Raw genomic sequence first — 25,626 nt, forward strand, 5'->3', positions numbered from 1 at the left:
CGGGCCAGATAAGGTTTTGTTTGCTCTTTAGAGGGACGGGATGGGAAAAACTCCAAGTATTTATTATCGTGACACACGTGGAAGCACTTAATGTCGGTTCAGGCAAACCTCATTAAAAGCTCAGACAACCTGGTCCTAGTCCTCGCAGGTGAGGGCCCTGGGACTGGACTGGGAGCAGACCCCGGACAGACAACTTGGACCTAGCGGGCCTAGCCTCGGACTAGTGCGGACTGGCCTGGGAAAAGCCACGCCCAGCCAAGCGCTTTTTACCTGGGCACCGCCCGCCTTGAGCGGCCTGGGGCTTTCTGGAGCGCAGTGGAGGCAGCCTGGGAGCCGGCCCGCGGGACACGTGATCGGGAGGGGCGGGGCCAGCCGGGAGCCCCGCCCCCCGGGACCAGTTAAGCGGAGGCTGGCGCGCGGGCGGGCAGTCTGCGGAGCCAGGGGCCGGAGCAGCCTCGCGGACGGCGGAGTGAAGCTGACCTCGGTCATGGCCACGGTTCGGGACAAGGCGGCGGCGCTGAACCTGTCGGCTCTGCAGAGCCCCGCGCAGAGGCCTCCCGGTGGGTCGGAGGGCGGCGGGAGCGCGGGCTGTGGGCGGGCGGTGCGGACCGCGGGCTCGGCGGCCGCGGAGGTCCGCTCTCTCCCCGTGGGTGGGCAGCGGGCCACCGACCCCGCCGCAGCCAGAGCCCAGCGTTTTGGGAACTTTCCCGAACCTCGCTCGCGGCGGGACCCGGTGACAAGCGCGGACAGTTTCCTGGCCAGCGTCTGGAGCCCCGACTCTGACTGCTTGGTAGGACCAGACGTCTGTGGCGCCCTAGACTCGGACGATGAAGTGTATATTGTGCGAATCTAACACTTTCTGTACAAGCAGTGTCTCGGTGAATCTGTTTTGTCTTTTTTTTTTTTTTTCTTTGATAGTTACAGGACTTTGGGAGGGAGACAAAGTTTTGAATCTTTGAGGGCGGGCTTACGGTCTTTGATGAACTGAATCAGTCCGTTCTAAAATTCCGATACTCTCGTATCTCTATTCTGCAAATAGGGTGGCTTGGGATATTTGGCTTTGTTGGGATTATTTGGCTTTGTTTGGATAAGGTGCGACCTTTCCCCCCTTCTGGAGCTGCGGTTCAGAGAGCTGGAGAAATTGGCTCTCTACCAAAGCTTTTCATTTGTAAAATGCCAGTTTGTGAGGCAGTGATTCCTTCCTCTAGGTCAGATGAGTGTATCTCCGAGGCCTCACTTTTGGATTTGACTTACTGGCTAATGCTCCATGTCATCTCTAATATCTTAATGATGAATTTTGCTAGAGAACTACTTGCCGTTTGATTTTCCCAGTACAGGTTGTAAAAGGGTCTGTAGAGGCCAGCTGTCGTGGCTGGCAAATGCCTAAGCCCCAGCAATGGGGAAGCAGAGGCAAGCAGTTCTCCGAATTCCAAGTCAAAGATGAGACTGTCTCAGAAAACAAGCGAACAAGAAACTGACTGTGTTCTGCCTTCACTTACAAGGCTCCGATCATTCCATCACTTGAAATGATACTGAATTGTTGATATCTTTAGACTCTCTCTAGTAAGTGAGGTTCCCGAGTTCACCTACTTAAACATGAAGGTCTTTTTAATTTTTTTAATTTATTTGCTCATTTATTTTGGTTTTTTGAGGCAGGGTTTTTCTGTGTAGCTCCAGCTGTCCTGGAACTCGCTCTGTAGACCAGGCTGGCCTGGAACTCCTAGAAATTCAGCTGCCTCCATCCCCACGTGCGCCACCACCAGCTGGCCAATGGAGGTCTTTTCTAACTGAAATGTCAGTTCTGTGCTTCGGACATCTGTGAACAGGTTTTTAGATGGCGAGAGGGAATACATTTTGGAACTGTGTAGATGACTCACAGAGAAAAGTGTTGACCTGTCGGCTAGCAGGTTTCTTTTGAAAGAAAAGACTGCTTACTGTCCTCTGCACTGGAGACGTAGGGCTGAGGGCTCTGCTGCCTGTTCTCAACACTCTCGCAGCTGGAATTCCGATTTGCTAATGTTTATTTACCCCTCTTCTACCCTGAGCTGCTTTGTCACAGTCCTTAAGAGCAAGGTAATGGGAGCCTAGGGCTTTGGTTCCTTGCCATTCATTCCCTTTCCGTATGCTCTGGCAAGCAGCATACTTTTCCCTTTTCAGGGATTAGTGACTCTTTATACTTTCAGTGGGCTATAAGCATGAGCAGGAACCTGACGGATGAGGAAGAAAAAGGGTTTTGTGCTAATCTTCAGCCAGAACATAAGACACCTGTATTAATACAGACCAACAAGAAGGCGGTATGTTATCGTGTTATCCCTTTATACTGTAACCTAAGTCTTGAGTTTGCCTGGTGTCACTTTTCCAGGGAGCTCAGAATACTCCCGTATGCTTTCTCATTAATTTCTGAATTAAAGTGGGGCCAAAGGCTGCTTTTGCTGATGCTCCTTTTAGCACATGTTAAAATCATTCTTGTCAGTAGAAATGTATTTTGGACCTACAGTCAGCCTTAATGGAGGCATGTCAGAGTCAGTTGCTCCCTGAGGCCAAACGGGAAAGCAAACTTTGGACTGTCAAAGGCAATATCCAGTAAAAGTTGCAGTATATGTTTCTGTTGTATCTGAAAGTTTCCCACTTGGCCTCAGCTGCTCAGGTATAACACAAACCTCTGTGGTATTTACTGTTTTCATGAAGTTTCACTTATTACTTACTAAACATTTCTCTGAGTAATTTTTTAGGTTAATTTATTTCATTTTCTATGTGTATGAGTGCTTTGCCTGTTTGTGTATATGTACACCAGGTGTGTGCCTGGCCCAAGGAGGACAGAAGGTGCATAGGGTCCTCTGGAACTGGATGTACAGATGATCGTAGCCATCATATGGGTTTCAGGAACTGAAACTAGGTTCTCTGCAAGAGCAGCAAGTGCTCTTAACTGCTGAGCATCTTTCTAGCTGCCGTTAAGGGGGCTGCAGAGATGACTCAGCAGTTAAGAGCACTGTCTGCCCTTCCAAAGGACCCGGGTTCAATTCCTAGTACCCACATGGCAGCTCACAACTGTCTGTACCCCCAAATCCAAGGAATCCGACACCGTCACACTAATGTACATATAATAAAACAAAATAAATTATTAAAAAGAAAAAAGCACTGGCTTCTCTTCCAGAGAAGTCTGGTTTGACTCTTAGCAACCCCATAAAGGGTCACAAGTGTCTGTGACTCCAGTTCCAGGAGTACCCCGACCTCCTCTTGCCTCTGCAGGCACCAGGCAGGCATATGGTACGCAGACACACATTCATGCAAACACTTATACACATAAAATGATAAGATAAAATTGAAAAAAATAAAAACTTTTATATAAATTACATAAGCATTCTTTCACTGGCCTATACCCCCAGATCTTTTTGGGGGGAGAGTGGGTGAAAGATCCTTTTATATTCACGTCTAGGTTTGTGTCTGCCCCATGAGAGCGGATGACCACAGAGCCCAGAAGAGGCTGTCACATCATCTGTATCTGGAGTCAGAGGTGGTAGTTAACTATCACATGTGAGTGCTGGCCGCTGGACTCAAGGCCTCTGAGCAGCAAGTAGTCTTAACTTCTGGGCCACCTCTCCCATCCCAGCTGTTTGTGGACGAATGAGGACAGGATTGTCTGTTGTGGCTCAAACTTGCCTTAGCCTCCTAGATGCTGAGATTGCACGTGTATACCATTATGTTCAGCAAACTGTATCGTTATCTCTTAAATAAAATTCACATCCTAAATAATTTAATGGTGGTTTGTGCTTTTAATCTTAGCAGTAGGGAGACAGAGGCAGGTGGATCTCTAAGTTCAAGACTGGCCAGGGCTATGTAGGGAGATCTGTCTCAAAAAACAACAACAACAAACAGTCCTCTGCTGTGCTTTCTGTGTCTTTTCATCCTTTGAGGAAATAGCTTTGGCTGCATGTATTTTGGACTTGACATCAAGGTCCACATGCAAAGAGTATCTTCCATCAGTATGGTCCTGAGTGAACAGATACATATTGATAGATCATTGTTAACCGAAAAGGTTTCTTTTCTTTTTCTTTTTGTTTCATGTGCATTGGTGTTTTGGCTGCATGTATGTTTGTCTGAGGGTGTTGGATCCCCTGGAGCAGGAGTTACAGACAGCCGTGAGCTATCATGTGGGTGCTGGGAATTGAACCCCGGTCCTCTGGAAGTGCTGTTAACAGCCAGTGCTATTAACTGCACTCTTAACCATCTCTCCAGCCCTTTTTATAAGTTGTGTTCTTTGTCCATTTTCTCTTCAGTGAGTTTATGCAGGATGTTATAACTATATTGCATTAGGATGTCATGTCTCCTTGGGCTCCTCTGGACACTGACAGTCACCTCCCTGTTTTTAGCTGACAACCATTGGGTTAACCTTCACAAGTGGTTTTTAGTAGTTAGCAATAATCTACAACTAACAAATGTTCATTAACCAGTGTTAACGCAGTACTGAGATGCCCCATAATGTTGCTAAGTAATTTGAGCTCTACAACTGTAAACAAACAAACAAAAACTTAAAAAATGTGCACTAGCTTTATTTCTTAAAGTTTTGTGCAAAAAGATGAGTTATTTTAATGACTTTTTAAAAGCTCAGTCCAAAGCTCTAGAGTGAAAATGTGATTGCGTACTTATTTACAAGTAGTATATTTTAGAAGGGCATGATGACACACACCTTTAATCTCAGAACTTGGGAAGGCAGAACAGGCAGATCTCTGAGTTAAAAAACAGCCTGGTCTACGTGGTGGGTTTCAGGACTGCCACAACTGAATAGTAAGACCATTTCAAGAGCAGACGGAACAAAGAGGTAGTGTGTTGTGTGCCTGTGACCCTCTGTCACAGTCTGCTTAGAGAACGGGTGTGTTGATATGTTCGTAGGAGCTTGTGTGATTTGGGTTGCTTCTTCCTTATCTAGGCTTTTCACAGTAAAGGCGACTCCTGTTTTCCTGGTTGATCTTGATTGTCCCTTATAATCTTTGAGTAAGGTACCACTGTCCTACCATAGTAGATTTATGAGTTGTCTTTAAAGGAATTATTGGTTAAAAACTTTATTAATTACTATGTGTTATTAAAAATGGTGATGATCAGTATTTCAGATAAATGACTAAAGGTTGGAATTATCTTGAAAATGTAATTTGTTGGTAAACTTGGGGCTAGAGTTCACATATCCGTGAGGGGCAAGTCTTGCCAAAGAGCTGTTTTCAAGCAAATAAAAATGTTTAATAGGCTAGATTTAACCGGGCACTTAGGAGGATGTGTAGCCAACCCAGGCATGGCCGTTCATGGCTGCTCTTCACTTAGGAGTGAGCCGCAGCTTCATAGCAAGCTTGAGCCGACCTGGGTCATAAGGCAGTGTCTCAGCAAGAATGAAGAGGGGATGATGATGTTAGAGATCTAGTTGAAAGTAACTTCTGAGCCTCTGGTTAGGCCACCTGCTGAGTTCTGTATCCAACAAGGTTCAGTGTGTCCTCACGCTTTATTTCTTTCCTATAGAAGGTCCTTCTGTTTGATATTTAGTATTTTTTATCTAAATGAAGGAAGTGCAAGTTCAGTCTTTAAATTCTTGTAATTAGCAGTGTAGATCTGAAACCAGGCCTACCTAGATTATTCACCTGTTGTATTAGTTGGTCACGGAACTAACCTAGAGAGTTAAGTCTCTTTATTTTCTTTCTTTTCTTTTCTCTTCTCTTCTTTCTTCTCTCTCTCTCTCTTTCTTTTTGTGATGGGTTTCTCTGTGTAGCCTTGGCTGTCCTGGACTCACTGTGTAGACCAGGCTGTCCTCGAACTCACAGAGATCTACCTGCCCTGCCTCCCTGAGTGCTGGGATCACAGGCGTGCACCACTGCACCTGGCTGAGCTTAAATCTCTTAACCAGAGTCACTGAAGCTTAGCTTTAGATTTTTAGATTCCTTTGGTTGGGGTGTTTTAACATTTTTTAAATAATTTTAATTTCATATGTAAGGGTCTTTTACCTGCGTGTAAGTCTGTATCATATGTGTGTGGAAGCCAGAAAAAGGTGTCAGGTGCCCTGGAACTGGGGTTACAGATGGTTGTGAGCTGTCCTGTAGTTGCTGCAACTCAAACCCAGGTCCTCTGGAAGAGTAGCCAGTGCTTAACCGCTGAGCCAGCCCAAGTCATGATGCTTTAGAACACAGTTGACCAAATGTTAGGAAGCTTCAAGATGTAGAATTTTTTTAACTTAATTTAATTTTATCAATTACACTTTATTCACTTTGTATCCCCCCATAAACCCCACCCCCCTCCCCTGCTGATCGCACCCTCCCACCCTCTTCTTCATGTATGCTCCTCCCCAAGTCCACTGATAGGGGAGGTCTTCCTCTCCTTCCTTCTGATCTTAGTCTATCAGTTCTCATCAAAAGTGGCTGCATTGTCCTCTACTGTGGCCTGGTAAGGCTGCTCCCCCCTCAGGGGGAGGTGATCAAAGAGCAGGCCAATCAGATTATGTCACAGGCAGTCCCTCTTCCAATTACTATGTAACCCACTTGGACACTATAATGCCATGGGCTACATCTGTGCAGGGGTTCTAAGTTATCTCCTTCCTTGGTACTTGGTTGGAGTATGAGTCTCTGGGAAGACCCCTATGTTCAAATTTTCTGGTCTATTGCTCTCCTTGTAAGACGTAGAATTTTATTTATTTATTTTGATAGTTTTTTGAGGCAGGGTTTTACTGTAGCTCTTACTGGCCCAGAATTCAGAGATGGGTCTGCCTCTGCCCCTGGCTACCGAGGGCTACAATTAAAGGTGTTCACAGTCCCTGGCTTCAAGATACAGGGTTTTCATGAGTCGTCTAGCTCATATGCTGCTGAGGCTGGAGGACAGACCGAAGTTTCAGCTGTGACTACTAGACTCACAGCACAATCACTGTGTACTTTTGTCTCTTGATGTCTGTCTAGAGACTACAGCAAGTCAGTTTTATTCTGCTGACGTTCGTTTTCGGCTCTGGGTGGGTGATAGGCACTATCCTAAGCAGCACTGGTTGGGGGGAGACGTCGCCACTTAAGAAAACTGGTTATCCTGGTAGACGGATTTTGGCACATTGACTTGTCAAGTCCAAGGTACATGGTGTATTGCTGTATCTGTATGAACTTGAGCTCTGGGTCTGTGGGTGGTGATGCTTGAGGGAAAATATCCCGGAATGCAGTGTTTGGGAATTAATGGTCAGTGAGAATGGCAGGGACCTGAAAGCGCTGACTTCTCTCATGCCTGGAGGCCTCTGGAGACATTATGTGGCACACAGGTGCTGACTGCCCTGACCTGTTCTTTAATCTTTCTTACAGTCTTATCCAACATGAAAAGCTTCCTGATTCCCACATTTTAGTAGCAAACTAATATGGGGAGCTTTATTCCTCACTTCTTACTTCAATTCCTGTGCAAGCATTAGCTTTTTCCATGTCATTTGGGCTGTATGCCCCTCCCTGTCACCATTCTTCGGTTTTCTTACCAATTTAAAATCAGCGACTTGGCCTTACTTTTTAGGATTCATGTACTAACCTACTTTGTGGCTCAAGTGATTTAACTTTTGTATCTTTAGCGCTGTCACTAACACAGCTGGGTATGAGAACAGTGCCTGTATACCAATTACTTGGTTTACAAGGATCACTTGAACCCAGGAGTACTAGGCCAGCCTGGGCAATATTAAGACTCTGTCTTTAAAAAGGAAAGAAAATTTCTTAAACTTTCTATATAACCAAAGATGACCTTGATTTTCTGATCCTCTCACCTCACCGGTGTGTGAGCTGGCAGGCTGTTGTGTGACACCAGTGCATTTATTAGGGTTTACTTGCAGGAGTATGGAGGAAGGATCACTTAAAGGAGCTAGGATGGAAGCAGCTGCAACCCCAGAAAGCCCACCCCAGCTCACAGAAGCTGGAAATCAGGAGCTCACTGCACACCCAACTCAGATGGTCTCTGCATCCTCACAAGTCTTCAGTGCTTATATAACCTTGAGAAGTGCCTCTGCCCGGTTTCAGAGACTTCCTGAGGCTTTTGAGTTGTTTGTCTCCTCAGTCTTAAGGAGCTTCTCTTTAGAACAGCAGTTCTCAACTTGTGGGTTGCAGCCCCTTTGGCAAACCTCTGTGTATACCTACATTATGATCTATAACAGTAGCAAAGTTCTGAAGCACCAGTGAAAATGATGGGCGTCACACAGCATGAGGAGCTGTAGTAAAGGTGGCAGCATTAGAAAGGCTGAGGACCACTGCTTTAGAACTTAAGCAGCTTTGGACATAGGTCTGCATCATCAAAGTGCCAGCTATCAAACCCAGAGTTTTGTGCATGCTACACAAGCACTGCCGACTGCGCTGTATTCCCAGCACCTAATAACTAACTTAAAATGAAAATATGTTAAGAATTAGGAAAAGCTAATATTTAATTACTATCTGTGTAACCCAGGCAAGTTTAACACACTCAACCTCAGTTTTCTGAAAATAGGATGATTAGTAACTATTTCAAAGAGACATATATCTGGTTAAGTTAGAGAAGACAGTTTGTCATACTATGTGTTGGTATTACTGACAATGATACAATGAAGATTTGAAATCCACCTGCAGTCTCAGAACCTGAGAGGTTGAGGCAGGAGGATCATCAGTTCAAGGCCAAACTACTAGATGGAGAGAGCCAGGCCAGCCTGGGCTACAACATGAGTTCCAGGACAGCCAGGGTTATACAGTGAAACCCTGTCTCAAAAAACAAAAACAAAACAAACAAACAAAAAAAAACGTCTCAAGTCTCAAAAACAAACAAAAAACCAAAAACATTTGAAAGATTAGAGAGCCGGCATTAAGTCAAACCTCATTATGATCTCTGGTATGTTAGGTAAATTAAGAACTTGGACTGTTGGGCACTCCGGAGTCAGAGGCAAGAGGATCTCTGAGTTTGAGACTAGCCTGGGATGCATAGGGAGATCCTGCCCAACCCCCAGAAAAGGAGGGAGGGGGCAGAAGCAGGTATCTGTGGCTGGGTTAGTGCAGCTACTCCTGAGTTCTGGATACCAGTTCTAAGAGTCCCCCAAACACTGACTGCAGCTTTACTGAGCAGGAAACACTGGACTGCTGTCCGTCTAGTTATAGCTTACAGTTTCTCATAATAGTCTCTATTCTTTGACTCTTGAAACTGCTTACCTAATATCAGTAAGGCTGGCAGCAGTTCTCCCCTACACTAAAATCATCCTTAACTTTTGTTTGATTTCTTCCTTTCTTTCTTTTTTAACTTTTTTTAATTTTTTTTTTTTTTTTTGAGACAGGATCTCATTATTTAGCCCTGACTGTTCTGGAACTCAACTGTGTAGACAAGCTGGCCTCCAACTCACATAGATACCCCTGTCTCTGCTTCCAGAGTGCTGGGGTTAAAGGTATGCACCACCATGCCAAGATATCATTTTTTAAAATATTTATTTATTATGTAAACAGTATTCTGCCTGCATGTCCACCTGCACACCAGAAGAAGGCACCAAATCTCACTATAGATGGTTGTGAGCCTCCATGTAGTTGCTAGGAATTGAACTCAGCCAGTGCTCTAAACCTCTCAGCTATCTCTTCAGCCCACTGTCTTCATTTTTAAACTTTAAAATTGAAAACAATCTTACTTATCATCTTGAACTAAGATAATAATAAGTAGGTAATAAATTATTCATCTTTTGGTTTTGAAAACCCACAAAGAAATAGCAGAGGGCTTTGTATATGTGCTATTAATTTTCATAGGAAAAAAGTTACACTTGCTCACAGTTACAAAATTATGCTCTTAAGTAATGTAGTGTAATGACTCATTATGCTCCTTGCACTTCAGCACATAAGGTAGATCCCAAATGATGAGCTTAAAATTCATGGCTCCAGGGTATAGCCTGATGGCAAAACACATGCTGGGTATGTGCTGCAGTACTCAATTCAGTCCCCAGTGCAAAGGGAAAAGCAGAAAAATAATTATGTCTCCATTGCAGTAAAGAGATTTAAGGTAGATGAGATGGCTCAGCAGTAAGAGTGATTGCCACCAAGCTTAGTGGCCTGAGTTCCAGCTCAGAAACTACATGTTGGAAAGAGAACCAAGTGAGTTTTGCCAGTTATCCTTCACCCCCCATACACATACACATGCTTTGGCATGCACGTGCCCACACAAAAAAAGTTAAAAAAAACTTTAGCTGAGGTTTAATGTTCTTCAGGAGTTGTCTTCTGTTTTCATCAGATGTATTCTCTGCTAAAAATGTAGGAAGAAGGGCTGGAAAGATGGCTTTAGCAACAGGAGTGCTTGCTGCACAATCAGGATGACTGGGCTTTGGGCCCCAGCACGCACAGAGCAGTGTTGGGCGTCCTGTGCCTGGACTTGGAATGTGGCTTTGCACACATGCCTGTGCGCACACACATACATACACTTTTAAATTTCCTTCCTTTCAGGCAGTGGTTCCTTTAGTGCTCCGGCTCTGGATTCCTTACTTTCAGACTCTGAAAGTAAGTGGTAACTTCCCCGCTTCTCTGCCAAGAGACCCTGCACATAAATGGAGCAGGTGGAGTTTTGTTTTTTGTTAACAGAAGCAGAGCCTTAATTAGGACTGCTGAATTTTGAGAGGATCTTGAGAACTGTAGCTCATAAGAGCATATGAGTGTGTAAAGGGTGGAGGGGAGGGAAGAGCAGCAGAGCTACCTAGTGTATGATTGACTAAGTAGCTGGGTTCAGTGCCTTTAGCCCAGTAAAACCCAAGGATCATTGTCTTTCCTTTTTCTTTTCTTCTGTGCATTTTTTGCCAAATAATCAGTTTTATTTAAGGACAAAATATGGGAAATTTTCTCATTTTTAGTTTACTTTGTTTGTAGGTCAGAGGACAACTTGTGGGGATCAATTCTGTTCTCCAATGTGGGTTCTGGGGCTGAGCACAGTTGTCAGGCTTAGGGGAAGAACCTTCACCTGCTGAGTCATCTTGCTGGCTTGGAAATTTTTTTCTCTTACATTAAAAAAAATTGTTCGTTTGTTTTTTAAATGTGTGTGTGCGTGCCTATAAAGCATATACATGGAGGTCAGAGGACAGCTTTTGGGAGTCAGTTTTCTCGTCCCCCCATATTGGTTCTGGGGATTGAATCCAGGCGATCAGGTTTGGCAGCAATTGTTTTTACTCACTGAGCCATCTCACCAGCCTGGTAGGAAAGTTTCCAAAGCTTATTTCCCGTGTTGGGCAAAAATCTTGTTCACCTTTATCTTTTGAAATAGTTAATAAACTTGTTGTTACTTTGCCCTGCTTGCTAGGTATTTAAGTTAGAAGCCTGCAAAACAGGAAGCTTTAGAAACATTAGTTTGTTCTTGTAGCCCAAGTGTGTGTGTGTGTTTGAATGACAATTGAGTCAATTCCAAAACAATTTCAGTATGCTTGGAAGTGGCATATAACCTGTGAATACATTTTGTATCTCAATTTCAAGATGCTATCTGCCTCAGAGGTTACTGCTGAAGACTGGATAATTGGACAGTCTTGCATGTGGCTGCTGGTAGATGATCTTCCCCTCCTGATTTCACTTCCTGATACAGCTCCCTGTACATGCCACTCTGGACTTACTGGCCTATTCTAGGAGAGTGCATGCCCTTGGGCCTTTGGATTTTCTGTTCTCTGTTTTGGTGTCTGTACAGCTTGCTTCCTGGTTTTACTCAAATCCCTATTTAGATACAATTATTGGAAAAGTGATTTTCTGGTTTCTGCGTTTGTTTGTTTATTTATTTGGTCTTTGTGATTTTGTGTCTCCAGAGCGTGGGGCTGAATCCAGGGTCTTTCACTCACTAGGCAAACATTTTACCACTGAGCTAAGTTTCCAGCCTTTCCTGACAGCCCACTTAAAATAGCATTCTCAGCTGGCTGTGGTGGTGCACACCTTAAATCACAGCATCCGAGGCAGGGCAGAAGGACCTTTGAGTTTGAGGACAGCCAGTAGTACATAGACCCTGTCTCAAAAACACTGCCAAACAACCAAACAAGCAGCATTCTCAAGGATTGGAGATGGCTCAGTGTGTAAGAGCACTGGCTGCCCTTCCAAAGGACCCAGGTTCAATTCGCAGTACCCACATGCAGCTCACAGTCACCTGTAACTCCAGTTCCAGAGATCAACACTCTCTTCTAGGCTCTTCCTTAGGGACTAGGCAGTCCATGGTGCACTACAAACACACACACACACACACACACACACACACACACACACACAGGCAAAATACTCATACACATTAAGGCAAAAATGTAGTACTATTCTCAGGTCATCAAGGTGACTCAGCTTGTAGACACACTGCTGTCAAGCCTGATGGCCTGAGTTAGATCTCCAGGACCCTTGGCAGAAGGAGAAAACATGTTCCTGCAAGTTGTCCTTTGACCTTGGTGTGAGTGCTGTGGCTGGCATATGTGTGCCCACATACAAGCCCATAGAAGCTTTGAGTGCATGCACACTAAAGATAGTGAAATGGCATTCTCTTATTCAGCTGTTGCTGCCTCCCCCCCACCCCCGCCAAGTGTGTGCATGTTTGTCTTTTGACAGGGTCTCAGGGTTGATCCTTCTGCCTCAGCCTCCTGAGTGCCAATGTCACAGGTGAGCCACCATGCCCAGCAGCTGTTTTCTTTCCAGCCCTGGTTGAACACATACATATTGTCTGGCTTGCTGATCGTGTTTTTAAATGAGCAGAACAGACTTTACTATGTTCACTATGTGTCTACCACATAGTACAACATTTAGTATGTTGCGGACACTAAATTTTTAAATAAATTGCCACCAATAACAATATTTCAAGATTGTGCCTTTCTAATTTCCTTTTATTATGGCTTTTGGAAACTGCTTCCTTCTCCCCAGGAACTGCTTAAACCATATTAAAACAAATTGCTAATGCACAGTGTCTCCGATTTCTCCCCTTTTAGGCTTCAGTGTGGCCCAAAGGCCATTTGGAGCCACGTATGTGTGGAGCAGCATCATAAACACCCTTCAAACCCAAGTGGAGGTGAAGAAACGGAGGTACCACTTAAAGCGGCACAATAACTGCTTCGTCGGCTCGGAGGCCGTGGACGTAATTTGCTCTCACTTAATTCAGAATAAATTCTTTGGTGACGTCGATATTCCTCGGGCCAAAGTGGTGAGAGTGTGTCAAGCTCTTATGGACTACAAAGTATTTGAAGCAGTTCCAACCAGAGTCTTCGGGAGAGACAGAAAGCCTACCTTTGAAGACAGCAGTTGCAGCCTTTATAGATTCACCACAGTACCTAATCAGGACAGTCAATTAGGCAATGAGAACAAAGTGTATTCTCCTTCCAGGTGAGTCCTGGCCTAACGTTATCCCGATGGGCATATTAGCAGAATTTTTTCTATTTTTTAAAAAAGATCGTAAGTGATAATTTTGACTAAAATCTAATCGTGGTAAATTTTAAAAAGTACACCAAAATGTTGGTAATGTTCTGAGCATATCCTAGACTTTACTTGTTCATACTGGTATTTTGCAAAAAGCCAATAAGCTTTGTTTTGTTGGCTGGCAGAGAAACACCCACCTCCTAGAACATCATTAGACTCTAGAAAGTGGTGGATTCGAAATGTGAAAGGTGAATGAGAACTACAGCTTCATGTGACATGTTAAAGGATTTGGGTGATGTTGGCTTGTGGGTTTTTTTTGTTTTTAATTTTTGAGACAAGTTTTCCCTATATGGGGTTCAGACACTCCTGAATTCCTAAGCTCAAACCATCCTCCTACCCCAGCCTCCTGAGTAGCTGGGACCACAGGTGAGGGACACTGATCTGGAATGGTAAGAAACTTGGGACTTGGTCATATAGGTGTTGAAAGGGCCACAAAAGATGAGCAGGGTGGGATTGTGTTTTATTTAGAAAGGTGATTTTGGACTGAAAATGGTACCTGGTAGTCAGTGAGAACTAGGTAAGCAATGTTACCGGCTATGGAAGGCTGCAATAAAAGTGGTAGATAAAAGAGGGAGTCCCTAAAGACACAATGTGGGGACCAGTGATCAAAATAAGAGGTTAAAGTAGAATGTGGGTCACACTCTTATGGTTTGGTTTGGGTTTTTGAGACAGGGTTTCTCTGTGTAGCCTTGGCTGTTCTGGACTTGCTTTGTAGACCATGCCGGCCTCAAACTCACAGAAATCTGCCTGCCTCTGTCTCCCCGAGTGCTGGGATTACAGGCATGCACCACTACGCCTAGCTCATGGTCCACACTCTTCAAATGTATCTTCGTGCTTTGCTTGAAATTCTTGAAACCAAAAGTTTGCAACTATGGTGACTTTAGAAAGAACATTTTGTACATAAATATTATATAATGCTGTTAGGGTCTTCAGCAGTATTTGGTAATGAAGCATATTAATTTCTATAGGAAACAAAGGAGTATTCATATCAATTGGGATAAACAAAGACTGACAATTTCAGGATATGTTTTGTTTTTCTTTGATGTTTGTTTTGAGATAGGGTCTCACTGTAGAGCCCAAGCTGGCCCATAACTTGCTGTAGATAGGAAGAAGCCAGGCTCACACTAAACCAAAATTCTCTTGCCTCTATGTATGGAGAGGCTAGAATTAGAAGTTTTACCACCAGGCCTGGCTCAGTTTTAGTATGTTTTAGAATTGGTGATACAGTTGTATCATTGAGTTACATCTAAATCAAAGTTGAGGAGATTCTATTTAGAGTATTTGTATTTTAGAACAGGGTGTAGTGATGCCTGTCTGTAATCCCTCTGTTTGGGATGTGGAGGCCAGAGGATCAGGAGTTTAGGGCCAGGTTTATCTACATAGTGAGGTTGAGACCAGCTTGGGACTTCAAGAGATCCTGACCCAGGAGAACCAGTAGAGAGAGAGTGGGTGTTTTGGGATTGAATCAAAGACTCATGAAAAGTATTTTATTCCACTTGGAATTCTCATGTGTTATGTTTTGGTTTTGAAAAATGAGCTCCCTACACTCTTGCAGCTCTAATACTAAATCATTTCTGTGGACATACGAACTTTATTTTAGGTGCTCAGATGCATTGTTTAAGTCATCTGATATCAAGTCAAACAGTTTGGAGGACCTATGGGAAAATCTGAGTTTAAAGCCTGCCAGCTCCCCTGGAATACATACCTCCACCAGGCTGTCTCCTCAAGGTAAACTAATGGTGCAGAGTGGGAAGTGAAAGACTCGGCAGACACAGTTTTTGACAGTATTTCCTCCTAGCCATTATTTGAATTTTAATACTCAAGTGGAGAAAGAGTGTGCTGTGTGTTAGGCCTGTTTGTGTTAAGCCTCAACAGAAGTCTATTATTGTGAACAACACACCAGTGTTAGAACTCTTGAACACTGACTTTTGTCCATCAGCTGGCAGTGGTTCAAATCCGAAATGTTTTGCATGCAGATTCTTACTTAATGTATGCTCTCAGATGTTTCTTTTCCTAAGATTTTATTAGGTTGCCTGAAAAGCTGGAAATCGTATTTAAAGTATTAATAGGATGCTTATGTTCTTCCTTGTGGCCATGGAATGTAGCCTAATGATTTTGATTTCCACTCTCCCTCCCCTGTCCTAGTTGAGTGGAAAGCCTGAGATTGAATGAGCCATTCTTTCGTCCGAAGTCCTTATGAACATGGTATACTGCTTGATCTCTTATCTCCGACATATTGCTTTATATGGTACAAAGAATGATAAGAATTCCTGTGGTCCAGAGCCTGTTCTCCTACACTTTAAACAAGTCTTGGATTGTTTTGTTAGAAGCAGGCACTGCATGAGTTAGGTGGCCTGGTACCCCACTTTTGACCATAAATTTACTAGTTAGACCTGCCTAGACAGGCACTTCGGTGAGCGTGGAATGACTATTAATTGCTACTTCCCACTTTGTTGTTTCCTGTGTAGTCATCAGTGCAGTATGGCAAGAAGAGACAATTGGACGTTTACTGCAACTTGTCGACCTTCCGTTTCTTGACTCCTTACTCAGACAGCAAGAGGTTGCATCTAAAGCCCCTCAGTGTAAGAGACAGCCTGACATGTTCAACACCAGTAACTATCTGGATCGAGGAATTCTCAGGGCCTATGGTGACTCTCAGTACGTGCCAATAATACAATTATTTCAGTATGTTTGTGGGTAGAGTGTTTGCCCAGTGTGCATAAATTGTGGGTTCAAGCCTCAGCATTGACTAAAATTAGGTTTGGTACCCCACACCTGTTATCCAGCATTTAGGACATAGAGGCAGAAATTACCTTCAGCTACATAGCTACATAGCTAGTTTGGGCTACATGAGACCCTGTATTCATAATCCTAACATTTGGGAGACAGAGGCAGGCAGATAGATCTCTGTGAGTTTGAGGCCAGCCAGGGTCTTATACATACTGAGAATATCTCAAAAAAATGGTGTGTGTGTGTGTGTGTGTGTGTGTGTGTGTGTGTGTGTGTGAACGTATCAAAATAAAAAACAAAGCAAAATGGTATGTGTGTGTCCTAAGGTTTCTTTTAATTTTTTATTAATTATAATTATTCACTTTGCAATCCAGCCGTAGCCCCCTTCCTCATCTACTCCCAATCCCATCTACCCTCCCTCTTCTCCCATGCTCCTTACCCAGTCCACTGATAGGGGGAGATCCTCCTCCCCTTCCCTCTGACCCAGCCTATCAGGTCTCATCAGGACTGGCTGCATTGTCTTCCTCTGTGGCCTGGTAAGGCTGCTCCCCCATCAGTAGGGGCCGGTGATCAATAAGCCAGCCACTGCGTTCATGTCAGAGACAGCCCCTGTTCCCCTTGCTAGGGAACCCTCTTGGAGACTGAGCTGCCATGGGCTATATCTGTGCAGGGGTTCTAGGTTATCTTCATGCATGGTCCTTGGTTGGGGTACTAGTCTCAGAAAAGACCCCTGTGCCCAGATGTTTTGGTTCTGTTGCTCTCCTTGTGGAGTTCCTTTCCTCTCCAGGCACTATTCCTAATTTTCTGAGAAAGCACCAGAATGATTTCCAAAGTGGTTGTATAAGTTTACACTCCCACCAGCAATGGAGGAAAGTTTCCCTTTCTCCACATCCTCTGCAGCATGTGTTGTCACTTGAGTTTTTCATCTTAGCCCTTCTGATGGGTGTAAGGTGAAATCTCGGGGTCTTTTTGATTTGCATTTCCCTGATGACTAACGCTGTTGAACATTTCTTTAAGTGTTTCTCTGCCATTCGATGTTCCTCTACAGAGAATTCTGTTTAGCTCTGTATCCCATTTTTTAATTGGATTACTTGGTTTGTTGGTGTTTAACTCCTTGAGTTCTTTATATATTCTGGATATTAGCCCTCTGTCAGATATAGGGTTGGTGAAGATCCTTTTCCAGTCTGTAGGCTGTTTTTTTGTTCTGATGACAGTGCCCTTTGCTTTACAGAAGCTTTTCTGTTTCATGAGGTCCCATTTATTGATGTTCTTAGAGCCTGTGCTGTTAGTGTTTTGTTCAGGAAATTGTCTCCTGTGCCAATGAGTTCAAGGCTCTTCCCCACTTTTTCTTCTGACAGGTGTGTCTGGTTTTATGTTGAGGTCTTTGAGCCACTTGGATTTTAGTTTCTTGCAGGGTAAGAAATATGAATCTATTTGCATTTTTCTACATATAGACATCCAGTTAGACAAGCACCATTTGTTAAAGATGCTATCTTCTTTCCATTGTATGGTTTTGGCTCTTTTGTCAAAAATCAAGTATTTGTAGGTATGTGGTTTTATTTCTATTCAATTCCATTGATCCACCATTCTGTTTCTATGCCAGTACCATGCAGTTTTTATTACTTTTGCTCTATGGTACAGCTTGAGATCAGGGATTGAAATACCTCCAGACGATCTGTTATTGTACAGGATTGTTTTAGCAATTCTGGGTTTTTTTGTTTTTCCATAGGAAATTGAGAATTGTTCTTTCAAGGTCTGTAAAGAATTTTGTTGGTATTTTGATGGAATTGCATTGACTCTGTAGACTGCTTTTAGTAGGATGGCCATTTTCACTATGTTAGTCCTACCAATCCATGAGCATGGGAGATCTTTCCATCTTCTGATATCTTCAGCTTCTTTCTTCAGAGGCTTGAAGTTTTTACAGGTCTTTCACTTGCTTGGTTAGAGTCTCACCAAGGTACTTTATGTTTTTAGTGGCTATCATGAAGGGTGTTGCTTCCCTACTTTCTTTCTCAGCCCTTTTGTCTTTTGTATACAGGAGGACTACTGATTTTTTTTTTTTAATTGATTTTGTATCCAGACACTTTGCTGAAGGTATTTATCAGCTGAGGGAGTTCTCTGGTAGAATTTTTGGGGTCACTCACGTATACTATCATATCATCTGCGAATAATGATACTTTGCTTCTTCCTTTCCGATTTGTATTCCCGATCTCCTTTAGTTGTCTTATTGCTCTAGCTTAGGCATTCAAGTACTATGTTGAAGAGATACGGAGAGAGTAGGCAACCTTGCCTTGTCCCTGATTTCAGTGGGATTGCTTTATGTTTTTCTCCATTTAGTTTGATGTTGGCTCTAGGCTTGCTGTATATTGCCTTTAGTATTTTTAGGTATGTGTCTTGTATCCCTGATCTCTCCAAGACTTTAAACATGAATTGGTGTTGGATTTTGGCAAATGCTTTTTTATCACTTAAGGAGCTGATCATGTGGTTTTTCTCCTTCAATTTATTTATATGGTGGATTATATTGATTGATTTCCGTATATTGAACCACCCCTGCCTACCTGAGATGAAGCCTACTTGGTCATGGTGAATGATATCTTTTATGTGTTCTTGGATTCGGTTTGCGAGTATTTTATTGAGTGTTTTTGCATCAATGTTCATAAGAGAGATAAGTCTGAAGTTGTTGTTGTTGTTGGGTCTTTGTGTGGTTTAGGTACCAAGGTGACTGTGGCCTCATAGAGTGAGTTTGGTAATATTCCTTCTCTTTCTATTTTGTGGAATAATTTGAAGAGTATTGGAGTTAGCTCTTTTTTGAAGGTCTGGTAGAATTCTGTGCTGAAACCATCTGGCCCCTGGGCTTTTTTTGGAAGGGAGACTTTTGATGACTGCTTCTATTTCCTTTGGGGGATATAGGACTATTTAATCTATTTACCTGACCTTGATTTAATTTTGGTAAATGGAATCCTCAAGAAAATTGTCCATTTCATTTAGATTTTCAAATTTTGTGGCATATAGGCTTTTGTTGTATGACCTAATGATTTTTTGGATTTCCTCAGCGTCTGTTGTCATGTCCCCTTTTCATTTCTGATTTTGCTGATTTGGATAGTTTCTCTCTGCCTTTTAGTTAGCTTGGCTAACGGTTTGTCTAGCTTATTGATTTTTCTTAAAGAACCAGCTCTTGGATTCATTGATTCTTTGAATTGTTTTCTTTGTTTCTAATTTATTGACTTCAGCTCTGAGTTTCATTATTTCCAATGGTCTACTCCTTTTGGGTGTGTCTACTTTTTTTCTAGGGCTTTTAGGTGTCCTGTTAAGTCGCCTATAAGGGATGTTTCAAACTTCTTTCTGAAGGTACTTAGTGCTATGAACTTTCCTCTTAGCACTGCTTTCATTGTGTCCCATAAATTTAGGTAAGTCGTGCCTTCATTTTTATTGAATTTTAGAAAGTCTCTAGGAATTGTACTCAGGACCTCTGGAAGAGCAGACAGTGTTCTTAACCTCTGAACCATTTCTCTAACCCTAGGAAGTCTCTAATTTTTTTTTTTTTAATTTCTCCCCTGACCCAGGGGGGATTTAAAAGAGAGTTGTTCAGTTTCCATGTATGTAGGCTTTTTGTTATTTCTGTTGTTGTTGAGGTCTAGTTTTAGGCCATGGTGGTCTGATAGGATACAAGGGATTATTTCTATCTTCTTATATCTGTTGAGGCTTGCTTTGTGCTGACTACGTGGTCAGTTTTGGAGAAGGTTCCGTGAGGTGCTGAGAAGAAGGTATACTCTTGAGTTTGGGTGAAAAGTTCAGTAGACATCTATTAGGTCCATTTGATTTAAGCCTTCTGTAAGTGTCATCGTTTCCCTATTTAGGTTCTGTCTAAATGTTCTGTCCCTTGGGGAGAGTGGAGTGTTAAGGTTTACAAATGCAGGTGCTCTTGTATTTGGGGCATAGACTGTCCTAAGATCTAACAGACTTAAAATGAACAGATTTGACAAATTTTTGTAATCTTGACTGAGTACGATTCTTGAGAATGCTTGTTAAATAAGTTAATTAACTAGTTTTCCAAGTAACCCTTTCACTTCCAGCCATCATTTTGAATGTAAATCTTTTTTTAGTTTTTTTGTTTTGTTTTCAAGACAAGGTCTCTCTGTATAGCCTTGGCTGTCTTGGAACTCGCTCTGTAGAGCAGGCTGTCCTCAGACTCACAGAGATCCACACTGCCTTCTGAGTGCTGGGATCACAGGTGTGCACCACCACCACCCGGCAAGATTTGTAACCTTCTAGTACAGTACTAAGAGCAGACGTAGCTTAAGGAAAACACATGTTCCTCACAACTTGAAATATTCTTCTCCTAAGTAAAGTTATTAAACAGTAAAATGGCTGTTCATCACGGTGGCACATACCTTGTGATCCCAGCACTCAGGGAGGCCAGAGGAAGCATACGAGGCCAACCTGGTCTACAAAGCAAGTCCAGGACAGCCAAGGCTACACAGAGAAACCCTGTCTCAAAAAGCAAACAAAATACACAAAAAGGTAAAAAAAAACAAAACAAAACAAACAAACAAAAAAAACCAAGATTAAAATAACTTCTGTGAATTCAGTTGGTTTAATGATTAATTATTTTGCTTCCATAGGTAGTGTTCCAGTCCAGTTAAGGAAATGGAAGTGTTTAAGGAGGGCAACTTTCTCCTTCCTAGCTCTGCATTTCCATAATCGTTAATATGAAAGGTTGAATGCTAACAAATAAAGAACCTGGTGTGCTGGCGCATACCTTTAATGCCAGCACTAGAGGCAGAGGCAGGCAGATATCTGAGTTTGAGGTCAGCCTGGTCCAAATAGTGAGTTCCAGGCCAACCAAGGCTACATACAAAGACCCTGTCTCAAAAAAACAAAAAAAAGTTAAAAAAAATTTAAGGCTTAAAGCCTATGTGAAAGTGTTGATTTTAACATAATAGCTGTTAAGTCCTGCTTAGATAATAGAAAGCTCATTCTACACATTTACATTTCTACAACCTAAAGTAATGTGGAGATAGTTTTATAATTACATTAATGTTCAGAATTTGTGCTAGAAATTACCTTAAAGATGTCTAGTTTCATCTTTTTTATAAACCTAGCTGTCTGTGGCAGTAAAGAATGTGTAATAAATTTAAAGATATCTGGCTTTAATATTTTTTTTTTGTAAACCCTAGAGTCTATGGCAGTAGAAGATACATAACAAATTTATTGAAATGAAGCATTTTCTGGGTGGGGATGTAGCTCAGTTGGTAGAGTGTTTGCCTCTCATTTACACATCCCTGGGTTTAGTCTCCAAACACCTGCTAATATGGTAGTATAATCCAGGCACTCAGGAGGATCAAAAGTTGACAGTCATTCTTACCTTCATAGGGAGGTGAAGGCCAGCCTGAGTTATAAGAGACTGTAAGCTCCCAAAGAACATTTTACCTGTTGATTTGATTATTTTGAAATGTTATCTGCCTCTAAAAGCAAAACAAAACAAGAAACGTTGCTTTTTTTTTTTTTTCATACTCTGTTCTGTCATAGGTTAAAGCTAGAGATAGCAGGTCTACAGGTGACTGAAGCTAGCAACACTGTATGGTAGAGTTGCTTACAGCTTTAAGAGTCATGTCTGAAACCAGATGTGGGTGGATCACACATCTGTAATCCTAGCACTGGGGAGAATCAGGATTGGGAATTTGAGGCCAGGTTTTAATTTTGATGACCTTTACATCCTCAATGTAGTTAATGATATTTTTTACCTATGGAAAATGCAATGTAGCTAATTTTTTAAACCTGTCATACACATTTTAGGTATATGGTAAATGATTCTACTGTCTTTAAGTGTAGAACATTTTATCCTAGTGGCCAGCTTGAAATAACTAAGGAATTAGATACTATGTGTCTATTTTTCTTTGCTTTTTACAATAATCCTTCTCTCCCTTGCTCTAGGGAGGATGAATGGGTCTCTGCAGCCATTGACTGCTTGGAGTATCTTCCCGACCAGATGGTTGTGGACATAAGCAGGAATTTTCCTGAGCAACCAGACAGAACAGACTTAGTGAAGGAACTTCTGTTTGATGCTATTGGCAAATATTACAGTACTAGGGAACCTCTGTTAAACCACCTGTGTGATGTTCATAACGGAATAGCAGAGCTTCTAGGTAAGTGAGTGCCTACTAGATACCAGAGTCCTCAAAATGAACCCAATCAGTACTCTGTTGAGCTTGGAGGGGATGTGGGTTAGTCTACAGAGAATGATTTGTTTTAACACATGTAGGGTTTACCTAAGCCCTGAGCGACTCCAGAGTGCTATAGGAACTTTGGCTGCTTCAGAGCACTGCACGCCTAGGCAGGAGCGAGCGGCAGTTCTCTGCTTTACAGGAGTTACCAGCATGACCCTGCAGCCCCTTCAAGAGGGCAACGCTCTGCCCTTTCTGATCTGCACAGTCACCCTGCCACATGGATTTTGAAAACCAAATTGGGAGTTTCAGAGAATCCCTTCTATTTTTCTCAGGTCCAGTTTTCAGCATTATATACATAGTACACCCTCAAAATGTGCTTGAGAAATAGAGTGGGAATTTACAAAGTCAAGAGTTATACTTAAAAATCTGTGACAGGGGCCTATGGTATCAGTTGCTGATTTGAGAACAGGCTGTCTTTATGGTTTTGGTCATCCATTTTATTTTTATTTATTTAAATTGCACTCATTTGTGAGTAAGTGTGCACATATATGTGTGCATGCTGTGGCACAAATGTGGAGGTCAGAGAACAAGTTTCTGGAGTTGGTGTGCTCCTGTTTTGTTCCCACTTTTTGTTTTTGTTTTTGGAAATAACTTTGAGGAAGTATACTACTTGACATGAACTGTAATGAGTTTTTTTCATTTTAATATTTGGTTAATTAAGCAATTTTTTTCTTTTGGCTAAAGTAAATGGGAAGACTGAAATAGCCTTAGAAGCTACTCAGCTGTTTCTGAAGCTTCTGGATTCCCAAAATAGGGAAGAATTTAGAAGACTGCTTTACTTCATGGCTGTTGCAGCACATCCTTCCGAATATAAATTACAGAAAGAAGTAAGTCTGTTCAAATGTTGTTTTCAGTGTCCTCAGCGTCCAGTGTGCTACAGTGTGCTACAGTATGCTACAGTGACAACCTATTTCTATTTGATACCCCTTTAGTACTAAACCTAGCCTTTCAAATACATAGCATGAGGTATGTCTTCATTCTTACAGAGTGACAATCGGATGGCTGTGAAAAGGGTGTTCTCAAAAGCTATTGTCAACAATAAAAACTTATCCAAAGGCAAAACTGATCTTCTGGTACTGTTCCTAATGGATCACCAAAAAGATGTTTTCAAGGTAAGACTCTGACAGTAACTAATCGTGTTTACTTGTAACTGATTAAAATGTACTTGAGTAATTGTCCTGTGTCACTCCTTTTTAAGATTCCCGGAACTCTACATAAAATTGTGAGTGTTAAGCTTCTGGCCATACAAAAAGGAAGAGATCCTAGTAAAGACACAGGTAATTAAAGAATATTATCTGCAGGGTCTTTTTTTTTTTTTTTCTCCCCAGGCAAGATCTCATTGCAGCCCAGGCTGGTCAGGGCTATATAGCCAAAGATGACTTTAAAGTCCTGGTCCTCCTGCCTCTGACTTCCACGTGCCCAAATCACAAGCGTTTGAGGCCACTCCTAGCTTAATGTTTTCATCATCTTCCAAAGGCAAGTCCATAGTGCTGATTTGAAATTATTTTTGCAATGATTAGTTTCAACTAATTTGAAACATTCCCCTCAATTTTCTAAGCTTAGCAGAGTGCTTCCTGGGTTAAAACAACTTTCATATTCTTGTCTGTTTTAAGACCTTTAAAAGTTATATTTCTTACCTAATCTCAGTCTCTCTCTTTTTCTCTGTCTCTCTCTCTCTTTCTCTGCACATGTGTAGGTCAGAGGACAATTTTCAGGAGTTGATTCTCTGCTTCTACCATAAGGGTCACAAGGATTGAACTCAGGTCATCAGGCTTAGAGGCAAGTGCCTTTCCCACGAGTCATCTCATAGGCTGGCTAAATCAGTTTGACGAGGGTTATCCTTACCCTCTTTAAAACATTTTATAGAATCTCAGAGGAAAAGGAAATAGCGCATTATTTTTCTAGTTAAATGTGAAGACTAGAGTCACTGACTGGGACTTTCTGCTTTTAAACTTTAAGGCTATATTTACTGCCAGAGAATTGATGGAAGTGACTACTGTAGCAGTAGCCAGAAGAAAACCAAAGATGAACTGTTGAGCTTACTAAAGACTATTGATGAGGACTCAAAACTCTCTGCCAAAGAGAAGAAGAAACTGCTAGGCCAGTTCCATAAGTGTCATCCAGACATCTTCACTGAGTATTTTGGAGACTGAGTTTCTAATGTCTATATGTATGTGCAGTTGTATATTTTAAGGGCAAATTATGTATCCTAAAGATATTTGTAAGCTTGGATGTTTAAATATGAAGTTGTACTTAATAAAACTTTTTATACCCATATGTGTCAAGACATTTTACTCAGATGGCGTACTGCTGTCAGGCTGACCTGTTAGGTGAGTTATTTATAATTATGTTCAGTTTATATAGAGAATCATAGGGACTTAAGAGAATAGAGCAGCCATGTATTTATGTAAGTACGGGGGCTGGAGAGATGGCTTAACAGTGAAGAGTACTTGTTGCTCTTGCAGAAGACCTGGGTTTAGGTCCCAGCACCTTCATAAGCATGTGTAACTCCAGTCTCAGGGCCCTACAACACCTTCTTCTGACCTGTGTGGGCAATGTACACACATGGTACATCTACTCACCTGTTAAAATATGGAGTACTTCACAGGAAATCTAGTTACATATTAGTAAGGATAGGGATTTGTCTTGTTTTTGTTTTGTCGAGCCAGGGTCCCTGTGTAAAATAGGCTGTGCTGGAGCTGAGGGTGCGCACCACCACACCCGTCATTTTTGTATTTTAGGAAGGTTCTCCTTTAAGGCGTAAAACAGAAACTGACAATTAAAACAGTGGATTTTCTAATGATCATAAGTTAACTATAGAGAGGTTTTTTTTTTTTTTAAGATTGTACCCATGTTTCTGAAAATTTAAACACTTTAAGCTTATTTTGGGGCTTTACAAGTATGTAAAAATGAGACTGGAATAATGGACTCACGTGTGCACATCCACAGTATAAACCAGCCAGGCATGGTCCGAGGTTAATCCCAGCACTCGGAGGCAGAGGCAGGTGAATCGCTGTGAGTTTGAGGCCAGCCTGGTCTACAAAGTGAGTCCAGGAGAGCCAAGGCTACACAGAGAAATCCTGTCTTCAAAAAAGCAAAAGCCCACAGTATTGACCAGTCTCTCTCTTTTTTAAAGATTTATTATTTATACAGCATTCTGCTTACCTGTATACCTGTGCACCAGATCTCACTACAGATGGTTGTGAGCCACCATGTGGTTGCTGGGAATTGAACTCAGGACGTTTAGGAAGAATAGCCCGTGTTCTTAATCTCTGAGCCATCTC

The 25,626-nt window shown here is 42.2% G+C and overlaps 1 protein-coding gene across 2 annotated transcripts; it reads left to right on the plus strand.

The window, feature by feature from the left end:
• Positions 1-442: 442 nt before the first annotated feature.
• On the plus strand, positions 443-24,617 carry Depdc7 (DEP domain containing 7). 2 transcript variants are annotated; one of them, XR_008719282.1, is made up of 10 exons: positions 445-560; positions 12,902-13,292; positions 14,986-15,113; positions 15,854-16,043; positions 22,050-22,261; positions 23,027-23,169; positions 23,329-23,454; positions 23,541-23,619; positions 24,039-24,121; positions 24,302-24,372. XR_008719282.1 is itself a non-coding variant. In XM_055599501.1 (9 exons), the coding sequence occupies exons 1-9, from the start codon at positions 488-490 to the stop codon at positions 24,493-24,495; spliced, it is 1,536 nt and encodes a 511-aa protein (XP_055455476.1). In that variant the 5' UTR covers positions 443-487; the 3' UTR covers positions 24,496-24,617. The 2 variants fall into 2 exon arrangements, 1 of the variants encoding a protein (XP_055455476.1); XM_055599501.1 differs by lacking the exon at positions 24,039-24,121 and having other exon boundaries at positions 443-560; positions 24,302-24,617.
• The last annotated feature ends 1,009 nt before the right edge of the window (positions 24,618-25,626 follow it).

This window comes from Psammomys obesus, unplaced genomic scaffold (genome assembly GCF_907164565.1).
Source record: "Psammomys obesus unplaced genomic scaffold, mPsaObe1.curated_primary_1811, whole genome shotgun sequence".
In the NCBI taxonomy this organism is placed as follows: domain Eukaryota; kingdom Metazoa; phylum Chordata; class Mammalia; order Rodentia; family Muridae; genus Psammomys; species Psammomys obesus.